General features: G+C 39.6%; 1 protein-coding gene across 1 annotated transcript in view; it reads right to left on the reverse strand.

The window, feature by feature from the left end:
- Positions 1-9474: 9474 nt before the first annotated feature.
- The window catches only part of LOC124775578 (G-protein coupled receptor GRL101-like), a 339081-nt gene continuing 335876 nt past the window's right edge, over positions 9475-12679 (reverse strand). Inside the window, exon 22 of the mRNA XM_047250408.1 lies at positions 9475-9635. Coding sequence (XP_047106364.1) covers positions 9475-9635 — 161 coding nt within the window. The remainder of the gene's footprint in view (positions 9636-12679) is intronic.

Consider the following 12679-nt stretch of genomic DNA (forward strand, 5'->3'; position numbering starts at 1 on the left):
AACACCTGATGAGGATGTGTTATAGCTGACAAGATTTAATTCCAAGAATATGGCAGTTCCAAAATGAATTTTTTGTTTGCAGCAGAATATGTACCAATCAGAAACTTCCTGGCAGTTTAAAGCAGTGTGCTGAACCAAAGCAAGATCCCAGAACCTTTGCCTTTTGTCAGCAACTGCTCTATCTTGGTAGCTCATTCAGCAGAGGAACTGCCTATGTCAGGCAGAGGTTCAAGGTTTGTGTCCCATTCTGCCACCCACTTTTAATATGCCAGGAAGTTTCCTTATGGTAGATATTTATCTTTCTGTCTAGTTTGTTTGAATGATTTTTTAAAGTGTCATTTTTTTCAGTTGTGCTGATACAGCATGAAACCACCATGTATCATGCAGAGACTACTACAAAATATATATATCAGTCCAGATACATCTCTGAGCAAATATTTTATGGAGATGAAATTAAAATTAGTCATACGTAAAGGTAACAGAACTTATTATGGTAGAGACAAATACCTAAGCATGAAGAAAATACATCACCAGAAACTGTCTTGATGGAATTTATGATACACACGCGCTTGCGCGTGCACACACACACACACACACACACACACACACACACAAAATCAATAAAGTGGCTTTCTCATGCCTAAAAAATTACAAAATTTCTAGTACAGAATACCTGTGAAATGAATATAACATGCAATGATCCAGGTGGCTCAGACACTCTTGTTAATGCAAAAACTTTACTTCTATATAGTTTACCAATGTCATTTCTCATGTTCTCTTACACATGGGGACACACTACTGTGACCTTTGTATTTCACAGAACTAGTATTTTTAACCACAAAAGTTTCAGCAGACACTACATGTTTTTATTTTCACTCACTGTCAGATGTGTACAATTAATTGTTGTGCCGTTTTGCTTCCTAGTGTTTCATCTTCAGAGGATATAAATTAATCATCCATTGATGAAATTTTCTCAGATTATCAGCAGAGTTGTGTTGTTGCAACCCAAGAAAATTTCATCAAAGAAATTTGCCAAGAAATCCTACTTTCTCATACAATCGTCCACTGATTGACAGCCATCACAAATCTGCTAGGCCATGCAGTCATTTATCCACAGGCATTTGTTGCAATGGTAGAAGTTCAACCTGAACATGGACGTCAGTGTAAGTACATCTCTCATTGAAGTGTGATTTGGACATCACCAACTCAGCTGATGGGGAGGAATGACACATTGCTTCTGTGCGACAGTTCTTAGAAGTGAGGTGTAGATGCTGTTGGCTGCATACAGGAAACAGAAAAATATTAATATGACTAGCCGACAATTTAATAATTTTATTCTTTTTGTAATAGTTTGAACTGTTAAGGTGATATCAGGAAAACAATGAAGAGATACATTATATCCATAATTTGAGGTAAAAAGAATGTATGCAATACAATGGTGAGCTAAACATTACACATATATTTTTTTAAAAGTATGCATGTTTTACATTTTGCCTACTGAAATGTATTTATACAGTATTTACATAGTAAATTACTCTGGCATTTATACAACCCAATTAAATGAAATCAGTAGTGACAGGAAAAGGATGTGTAGACAATTTTGTGTTTTGAGCTGCAAATTTAAGACAAGTTTATTGTTGTTGTTGTTGTTGTTGTTGTGGTCTTCAGTCCAGAGACTGGTTTGATGCAGCTCTCCATGCTACTCTAGCCTGTGCAAGCTTATTCGTCTCCCAGTACCTACTGCAACCTACATCCTTCTGAATCTGTTTAGTGTATTCATCTCTTGGTCTCCCTCTATGATTTTTACCCTCCATGCTGCCCTCCAATACTAAATTGGTGATCCCTTGATGCCTCAGAATATGCCCTACCAACTGATCCCTTCTTCTAGTCAAGTTGTGCCACAAACTTCTCTTCTCTCCAATTCTATTCAATACCTCCTCATTAGTTATGTGGTCTACCCATCTAATCTTCAGCATTCTTCTGTAGCACCACATTTCAAAAGCTTCTATTCTCTTCTTGTCCAAACTATTTATCGTCCATGTTTCACTTCCATACATGGCTACACTCCATACAAATACTTTCAGAAACGACTTCCTGACACTTAAATCTATACTCGATGTTAATAAATTTCCCTTCTTCAGAAACACTTTCCTTGCCATTGCCACTATACATTTTATATCCTCTCTACTTTGACTATCATCAATTATTTTGCTCCCCAGATAGCAAAACTCATTTACTACTTTAAGCGTCCCATTTCCTAATCTAATTCCCGCAACATCACCTGATTTAATTTGACTACATTCCATTAACCTCGTTTTGCTTTTGTTGATGTTCATCTTATATCCTCCTTTCAAGACACTGTCGATTCCGTTCAGCTGCTCTTCCAAGTCTTTTGCTGTCTCTGACAGAATTACATCATTGGCGAACCTCAAAGTTTTTATTTCTTCTACATGGATTTTAATTCCTACTCTGAATTTTTTTTTCCTTTACTGCTTGCTCAATATACAGATTGAATAACATTGGGGAGAGGCTACAACCCTGTCTCACTCCCTTCCCAACCACTGCTAGGCTTCCATGCCCCTCGACTCTTATTACTGCCATCTGGTTTCTATACAAATTGTAAATAACCTTTTGCTCCCTGTATTTTACCGCTGCCAGCTTCAGAATTTGAAAGAGAGCATTCGAGTCAACATTGTCAAAAGCTTTCTCTAAGTCTACAAATGCTAGAAATGTAGGTTTGCCTTTCCTTAATCTATTAATCTATTTTCTAAGATAAGTCATAGGGTCAGTATTGCCTCACGTGTTCCAACATTTCTCCGGAATCCAAATTGATCTTCCCTGAGGTCAGCTTCTACCAGTTTTTCCATTTGTTTGTAAAGAATTCGTGACAGTATTTTGCAGCTGTGGCTTATTATACTGATAGTTCAGTAATTTTCACACCTGTCACCACCTGCTTTCTTTGGGATTGGCATTATTATATTTTTCTTGAAGTCTGAGGGTATTTCGCCTGTCTCATACATCTTGCTCACTAGATGGTAGAGTTTTGTTAGGCCTGGCTCTCCCAAGGCTGTCAGTAGTTCTAATGGAATGTTGTCTACTCCTGGGGCCTTGTTTCAACTTAGGTCTTTCAATGTTCTGTCAAACTCTTCATGTAGTATCATATCTCCTATTTCATCTTCATCTACATTCTCTTCAATTTCGATAATATTGTCCTCAAGAACATCGCCCTTGTATAGACCCTCTATATACTCCTTCCACCTTTCTGCTTTCCCTTCTTTGGTTAGAACTGGGTTTTGATCTGAGCTCTAGATATTCATGCAAGTGGTTCTCTTTTCTCCAAAGGTCTCATTAATCTTCCTGTAGGCAGTATCTATCTTCCCCTAGTGATATGCACCTGTACATCCTTACATTTGTCCTCTAGTCATCCCTGCTTAGCCATTTTGCACTTCCTGTCGATATCATTTTTGAAACGTTTGTATTCCTTTTTGCCTGCTTCATTTACTGCATTTTTACATTTTCTCCTTTCATCAATTAAGTTCAATATCTCTTCTGTTACCCAAGGATTTCTATCAGCCCTCGTCTTTTTACCTACTTGATCCTCCGCTACCTTCACTATTTCATCTCTCAAAGCTACCCATTCTTCTTCTACTGTATTTTTTTCCCCCATTCTTGTCAATCGTTCCCTAATGCTGTCACTGTAGCTCTCTAGAACCTTTGGTTCTTTCAGTTTATCCAGGTCCCATCTCCTCAAATTCCCACCTTTTTGCAGTTTCTTCAGTTTTAATCTACAGTTCATAACCAATTGATTGTGGTCAGAGTCCACATCTGCCCCTGGAAATGTCTTACAATTTAAAACCTCGTTCCTGGATCTCTGTCTTACCATTATATAATCTATCTGAGACCTTCCAATATCTCCAGGCTTCTTCCATGTATACAACCTTCTTTTATGATTCTTGAACCAAGTATTAGCTATGATTAAGTTATGCTCTGTGCAAAATTCTACCAGGCGGCTTCCTCTTTCATTCCTTACTCCCATTCCACATTCACCTACTACATTTCCTTATCTTCCTTTTCCTACTATCGAGTTCCAGTCACCCATGACTATTAAATTTTCATCTCCCTTCACTATCTGAATAATTTCTTTTATCTCATCATACATTTCATCAATCTCTTCGTCATACTGCAGAGCTAGTTGGCATATAACCTTGTACTACTGTGGTAGTCATGGGCTACATATCTATCTTGGCCACAATAATGTGTTCACTATGCTGTTTGTAGTAGCTTACCTGCATTCCTATTTTCCTATTAATTATTAAACCTACTCGTGCATTACCCCTATTTGGTTTTGTATTTATAACCCTGTATTCACCTGACCAGAAGTCTTGTTCCTCCTGCCACCGAACTTCACTAATTCCCACTATATCTAACTTTAACCTACCCATTTCCCTTTTGAATTTTTCTAACCTACCTGCCCGATTAACGGATCTGACATTCCATGCTCCGATCTGTAGAACGCCAGTTTTCTTTCTCCTGATAACAACGTCCTCCTGAGTAGTCCCCGCCTGGAGATCTGAATGGGGGACTGTTTTATCTCTGGAATATTTTACCCAAGACGACACCATCATCATTTAACCATACAGTAAAGCTGCATGCCCTCGGGAAAAATTGCAGCTGTAGTTTCCCCTTGCTTTCAGCCGTTCGCAGTTCCAGCACAGCAAGGCCGTTTTGGTTAGTGTTACAAGGCCAGATCAGTCAATCATCCAGACTGTTGCCCCTGCAACTACTGAAAAGGCTGCTGCCCCTCTTGAGGAACCACACATTTGTCTGGCCTCTCAACAGATACCCCTCCATTGTGGTTGCACCTACGGTACGGCTATCTGTATCGCTGAGGCACGCAAGCCTCCCCAGCAACAGCAAGGTCCATGCATCATGTGGGGGGGGGGGGGGGGGGGTTATTGATATTCTAAAATGAAGTGTGACAGCCCCCCCCCCCCCCCTCCCCATGAACCACAGACCTTGCCAGGAAGCTAGTGTACCTCAGTGATACAGATAGCCATACCATAGGTGCAACCACAATGATGGGGTGTCTATTGAGAGGCCAGACAAATGTGTGGTTCCTGAAGAAAGGCAGCCACCTTTACAATAGTTGCAGGGCAACAGTCTGGATGATTGAGTGATCTGGCTTCGTAACGTAAACTAGATGGCCTTTCTGTGCTGATACTACGAATGGCTGAAAGCAAGGGGAAACTACAGCTGTAATTTTTCCCAATGGCCTACAGCTCCACTGTATGGTTAAATGATGATGACATCTTCTTGGGTTAAATATTGCAGAGGTAAAATAGTCCCACATTTGGATCACCTGGTGGTAACTACTCAGGAGGATGTCGCTACCAGGAGAAACAAAACTGGCGTTCTATGGATCGGGGCATGCAATGTCTGATCCCTTACTCTGGCAGGTAGGTTAGAAAATTTAAAAAGGGAAATGAATAGGTTAAAGTTAGATACAGTGGGAGTTAGGGAAGTTTGGTGCCAGGAGGAACAGGACTTCTAGTCAGGTAAATACAGGGTTGTAAACATGAAATGAAATAGGGGTAATGCAGGCATATGTTAAATAACGAATAAAAAAAATTAATATTATGAAAAGATAGTTGCTACTCACCATAAAGTGGAGGCACTGAATAGCACATAGGTACAAGAAAAAGACTGTCAGAAAGTGAGCTTTAGGCTAACAAGGCCATTATCAAAAATAGACAAAAAACACACACACACACACACACACACACACACACACACACACACACACAAATGCAACTCACACTGACACATGAACACAGTCTCTGGCTGCTGAAGCCAGACTGTGAGCAGTAGTGCATGATGGGGGGGCAACCGGGTGGTGGATGTAAGGAGGAGGCTGGGGTGGGGAGGGGGAGGGTTAGCAGAGTAGGAGTGGGGGCAGTGAAGTTCTACTTGTGGGAGCATACAGGGAGGAGGTGGAGAGAGGATAGTGCAGCTAGGTGCAGTTGGGAGTTTAGACAGAGGGCAATGGGGAGGGGTAACAGAAAAGGAGAAATGTGAAAAGACAGGGTGTGTTGGTGGAATAGAGGGCTGTGTTGTCCTGGAATGGCAACAGGGAAGGAGGTAGATGGGTAAAGACGGTGACTAACAAAGGCTGAGGCTAGAACAGTTACAGGAATTTAGGATATACTGCAGGGAGGGGTCTCATGTTTGCAGTTCAGAAAAACTGGTTTTTGTGGGAAGGATCCAGATGGCACAGGTTTTGAAGTAGTCGCTGAAATGAAGAAAGTTGTGCTGGGTGGCATGCTGAGCAGCAGGTCAGTCCAGCTGTTTCTTGGCCACAGTTTGTCAGTGGCCATTCATGCGGACAGACAGCTTGTTGTTTGTCACGCCCATGTAGAATGCAGCAAAGTGGTTGCAGCTTAGCTGGTACATAACTTGACTGGTTCCACAGGTAGCTCTGCCTTTGAAGGGGTAGGTGATTCTCCAGTTCAGTCAAATGAGCATAGAAAATCTGTGGTATGAGCTTTACCACCTCTTAAACACCTAAAATTGGAAAACTCTATCCCACAGTCCAATAAGCTACCAAAGAAACTTTCTGGTTTGCAGTATTAATACACTTCATTCTTACAGTCACCACATAGTTACTTGTTTCAAAGTTGCACAATGTTATTTTCAAATGGTGTTTATCAAAATGTTATCATATAACTATGAGGAGCATGTCTCTTTTTCATCATACTCATCAACTCTCTGTACACAACAATCCGATCATTTTACCAGTCACTCAGTTCTTCAATGACAGAAATCCTCTCCTTGGTCATGGAGTATTTTGAGAACCACTGTGTGAACATTGGTGAAAAATCTCTTTTGTGCCAGTTCTTCTTTTATCTTGCTGAAAAGAAGCAAATTGCATGGTGCAAGATGTGGACTTCTCAGTCAGCATCACCTATGTTTGTGAGGTGTGCGTCAAATTGTTGGGACCATTTCACTAAGGCTGGATGTGACACTGCATTTGGTTCACATATCTTGAGAATTTCATGGTGAATCTATGTGCAATTTAGATTTTTATATACTTCAATTTTGAAGAATGATTCTCCTCAAGAGTGCTTTAAATTAATTAGTGATGTGACACTATGGGCGAGTTTAGATTCCTATTTGAAAAGTAAGGGGTTCAAATTGTTATCTGACTATTATGTTAAGTTTTATATGGTTTCCCCAGATTGTATTTGAGAAATGCTGGGCAATCTTCTCACCAGTGCCACAGTTCCCTTCCCTAAACCCTGTCTCGGAGCAAATTAACTGTTTCTGTGACAGTATCAAGATAATCAAAACAACAAAGAAAAACTATGCAGTAATCAAACAATGTTATAGTGTGTTATCCAATTAAAGTTATAGAAGTTTTAAAATTTGATAATCTTTTGATGAGTTCAAAGAGAAAATGGATTTCACACAGAAAGGAATTTACAAAGATTAGTCAGAATAACTTGTTAATGTCCAAAATCTAGGAAGGCAGCTTGCACAGCCATGTCTCCTTAACTCGGTACTGTAATACACTTTTCATTGTACTCTCATAAATTCTAGTTCTTCACATTTTTCCCTCATAAGATGAAGGGTTATTAGATCCCTAAAGGGCAGTGAGCAATATAACTGTTGTATGCTTTCATCAGATTGCTGCTACCAGATAAGCTGATGTGTTGTCTACCTTTTCTTTTGTAATAATTTCAGTTTGGGTTACTATTTTCTTTGTAGATACTCTAATAAAAAATATGCACTTAACATTATCACTGCCTTTGCTGAAATTCTACATAATTAATTTTCCACAGAACCTTCATCTCACTGAACTTGTTGTGCTCAACCAATTTTACAGATACTCTGACAACCTGCAGTGTGGTGTACCCATAGTATATGATTAATGTTCATTTATTTTAAATATTGAAGAAATTCTCTCACACACCTGTTCAACTTGCACAGAATAATTCAAAATCTGTTACCAACCGACACATCACTATCTGTACTTATGAGCCTGTTACAGGAGGAGATGTACTTGGCTTCATGTCATCTCATGGGTTTACTGCCCAAAGGAATGTATCAATGTCAGTCCACAGTGAAATGGACATTGATGGATCTTTGGGGTCAGACAATGGCATACATGTATTTGTGCTTGAACAAGGCTCAACATCCAAGATAATTGGTTGCAGCTATCACTACAAAGGTCCTAATAAGTAACTCTTTGACAAAACATCATTTGCTGTGTTATACATTTTATAATCCTCTGTAAGTTCAATTTTCTTCATCGTCTCACTTGTATGGAAAGCAGATGGTAGAATTTGATTCATTGGAAGGATACTCAGAAAATACAATCAGATTACAAAGGAGACTGCGACCCGAGCAAGAATACTGCTTAACAAGGTGTACTTTACCAAATAGGACTACCAGAGCATGTGGAATGTATACAATTAATGGCAGCAAAAATGGTCTGAGATTTTTTTGACATATGGGACAAGAATATGGAGCTGCTGAAAAATCTGAGCTGGCAGATATTTAAAGACACGCATCCAATACCCCATCAAAGCCTACTTAAAAAGTTTCAAGAACAATCATTAAGTGAGGAATATGCCACAATACTCTGTGTATTGATACTGTAAGGCCCACCAAGACAATATTTCGATAAATACAGCATGAATAGACACTTAAGCTATAATTCTTCCTGTGTGCCATTAGCAAATCGAATGGGAAGAGCCCTAGTAACTTTAACATTTGGACATATCTGGTAGGTGTAGATCTCATGCCTTACACACATGCATCACTGTAGTAACACTATGCCACAAATGGGTGGAATTTCAAATAAATCTCTTCAATGAAGGCTGTTTATTCCCCTGAACATTTGAAACTAAGCCATAAGATAGCCTATGGCACTGACATGGAAACATGATCTTCCATGTCACACATGCAGTCTTTTGACAATTCTAATCTTTTACATTTAATATGGTGTTTATGATCACAATATGTTGCAATTTTCTAAAAAAATGATGCATTACCATAAAAAAATCCATGCTGCTAAAAACATTTTTGTTGCAGTCTCCGACTCCACTACAAAACTCACTGTATGGCCAACAGTCCAAACCACAACAACTGTCATCAAACCATCAATGTGGACGGGTCTACACTCACTGTAAATGATGCCTCTAATCATATACTGACTGCACAATGAACACCAAATCAGTGTTTTGCTCTCTTACTTTCCTTGAATAATTTTTTCATTTGAGCTTCCATAATTCATCCTTATTTCTTATGACATTTTAAATTTTAATGAGATTATCGTTTTTCGCAGAATATGCTACTACTTCATAAGTAAGAGAACTGTAATTCTACACTGGTGATAATTAAACAGTACAACTGTGGAGCAACATTAATCTATTAGCTTTAAAAGTGCTAACAAAGTGTTCTGTATACTACAAATTACCATTCACTGGCAGAAAAGAAATGTTCTCCATCCTCTTCACTGGTATCGTTACAATTTTCTTGTTGTTTCTTTTTGTATTTGTCATTTCCAATTGAATGACCAGCATCAATCATAAATGGATGGCCATGAAGATTACAATCATGTTGATGTTCAGAGGCTGTAATGAAAGATTTTCATTATACAATATGTTAAGAATAGTTACAGTAAGACTTCTATCTGAATGAGACCACAACTGATTATAAAAGAAATTATAAGAGTAACTGTCTTAATTGATGGTGCACTGGAACCAGGCTGTATGTGGGAACAAACTCCCAGTGTTTCATCAGTATTCAGCTTGTAACAATGGGTACTATACGAAAGAACTAGAGAGTTTCATTTAATTTTATTACTAATAGTTTAAATATTCCATGAGTGTCAAAGAGGCATACACTGTAGTATACCAATGAAAATAATAAATTTTTGAAAATATAATATAATCTGACAGATTAAAAAAATTCTAGTCACCAAGTGGCAGTAGGAGGAATAACATATTAAGGTTAAAGAAATGTGTAGGTTTTGGAGTGATTGGCTCCTTCTTCTAGGAGAATGGTTAAGGGGGAAGAAAGAAGGATGAAGGAAAATGACTGGTAAGGTTTAAGAAATGGGGAGATTTCAGAAAAGTCACCCAGAACCCCAAGTAAGGGGACACTTAACTGGACAGGATGACAAGGAAACACCGATTGTTGGTGACACATCAAATGAGATTTGAAAACCTGAGAGCTTGAAGGCGGAAGGTAGAATAATAGACAGGACAGATATTACTTACAAAAAATCATGCAACAGTTAATAAGAGCAGAAATCTTAGTGTATATGCAGCAGATGAAAAGGGGGGGGGGGGGGGGGGGGAAGGAAGGATATAGACAGTCCAGAAAATGAAAGATATAGAAAACTAAAGGGGAATGAAGACAGGAATAGTTACTGAGAAGAAACACTGAGACCAAGAAAATTAGAGAAAATAATTTACATTAATTAATGCCAAATGGTTGATGAGAACCAAGGACATGTTGAAACACCAGTTCTCACCTGTGGAGTTCTGAGAAAAAGATTTCTAGGAAAATAAACAAGCTGGCATGTGTGGTGAAAAAGGCACTGAGCTCATGATTGTCATGTTGTAGGGCATGCTCTGCAACAGTATTGTGTACTGCCAGAATACGCCCCTTGTCTGTGCCAATTCATCCTAACTGGTAACTTGGTTGTAGTCATATCAATGTAGGAAGCTAAACAGGATGTACATAACAGCTAGTACAAGATATGTGTAATTTCACATGTGGCTCTCCCTTTGAGGGTATATGTTTTGCCAGTTATAGAGCTGGTACAGGCAGTGGTAATAAGGTGCATAGGTCAAATCTTACAGTGGGTATGTTCACAGAGGTAGGAGGCAAAGGGTAGGAAAGTGGGTGCAGAAGGGGCACAGGGTCTGACCAAGATACTGCTGAGGTTGGGGGAGGGGGCTGGGTGACTAAAAGCTATTCTAGGTACAGTGGGCAAAATGTAAGACCGAATGGACCTCTTTCCAGAACATGTTTTTAGGAAGTCAGAGACTTGTCAAAGTAGCTGATTAATACATGCAAGACCAGGATAATACTGAGTAACAAGAAATGTACCCTCAAGTTGTTTTTTGGAGGGATCAGGATTGGATATGATGGCCAGGGAAATCTGCTTTTGAGCTATGATGGTGAGGTAATTAGATCCAGTGAAGGCTGAGGTGAAAATGGTGGTTTATTGCTGTGAAGAAGCCACACCTGAACATTTGTCTCAACTGCCAAGGCTGTACAGGAGGAATTCTCTGACATGGGAAAGATGGAAATTGTCAAAATGTAAATACCACTGTTTGTTAGCCAGTTTAATGTGAATGGAAGTATGTAACTGATCCTCAGGGGGGATGAGGTCAATGTCAAGGATAGTGGCATGGGAAATTTAACTGTGAGAATGTATTAAAAGGTCCCAAGCAATTTTTAATAGATCTCCTTCACCATGACTGCATATAGGAAAGATGTCATCAGTGTCTCTAAACCAAACCCAGGCCTGAAGGCTTAGAAATAGACATCTTGGTTCCCATTGCCATGTCCCTGATCTGTTTGTATGTCTGCTGCTCAGAAGTGAAGTAGTTGTTGGTAAGTATAAAGTTAATTAAAGTGAACAGGAAGGACATCATACATTTTTAATAAGGTGGGCACTGGTTGAGGTTAAGTTCCGTAGCAGACAGACCATGTACTTGGGGATTTGATACAGAGAGAGATGGCATCAATGGTGATAAGCTAGGTGTTTGTTGGGATTGGAACAGGCACAGATTTCAGATGATCTAGGAAATAGTTGGTGTGTTTAATAAGGGAGAGGAGTCTTTGTACTGTAGGTTGCAGGTGTTGATCATTTAAGGCAGAAATACATTTGGTGGGTGCTTTGAAGCCAGCAACTATGGGACGGCCAGTGTGATTGGGATCCTGAATCTTAGAAAGAAGATAGAAGGGGGGAGTGCATCATTTGGGTGGGATCATACGTTCTGTGGATTGAGGCGTTAGTCCTTGTGAGGGGCCGGGGGCTATAAGGAGGGCCTGTAAGTCAGTTTGCATCACATGAATGGGATCCTGATGGCAGATACTGTATGTAGAGGTGTCAGACAGCTGGCAGAGACCCTCGTTTACATACTCCTGTCCCTCAAATACCACAGCAGTAGGCCCCTTGTTTGCTAGGAGGATAATGATGCAGTCATCAATTTTTAGGGAACAAACAGCCTGGAGTTTTGCAGAGGACAGTTTAGGGTAATGTTGTAGGGACCCGAGAAAGGATTGTGAAGCAATGTTGAATTTTAGGAAGACTTGTGAGGAGGGATTTTGAGATAGTGGTGGTGCATCAAGATGGGATCGTGGTCAGGACTGTTCAAGGCAGGGTTCAATGTCAGGTCTGCTATTGCAAAGGTTTTGGAACTGAGTTGCAGAGCGATATTTCTAGCCAACATTACACGTGAAGGAAAGTAGTTCCTTCACCAAAGCAGCATAGTTAAATGCAGGTTTAGTGCTGCAAGAATGAACCTTCAATAATACAGATAATTCAGGAGGAAAGAGCCTTAGATGAGAGGTTGAGAATACTGCACTATTGTGAATGGTTCTTGTGATCATGAGTTATCAGGCAGTGGTGACGGCTGGGGCATGTTAAGAAGACTGG

Source organism: Schistocerca piceifrons, chromosome 2 (assembly GCF_021461385.2).
Source record: "Schistocerca piceifrons isolate TAMUIC-IGC-003096 chromosome 2, iqSchPice1.1, whole genome shotgun sequence".
NCBI lineage: Eukaryota > Metazoa > Arthropoda > Insecta > Orthoptera > Acrididae > Schistocerca > Schistocerca piceifrons.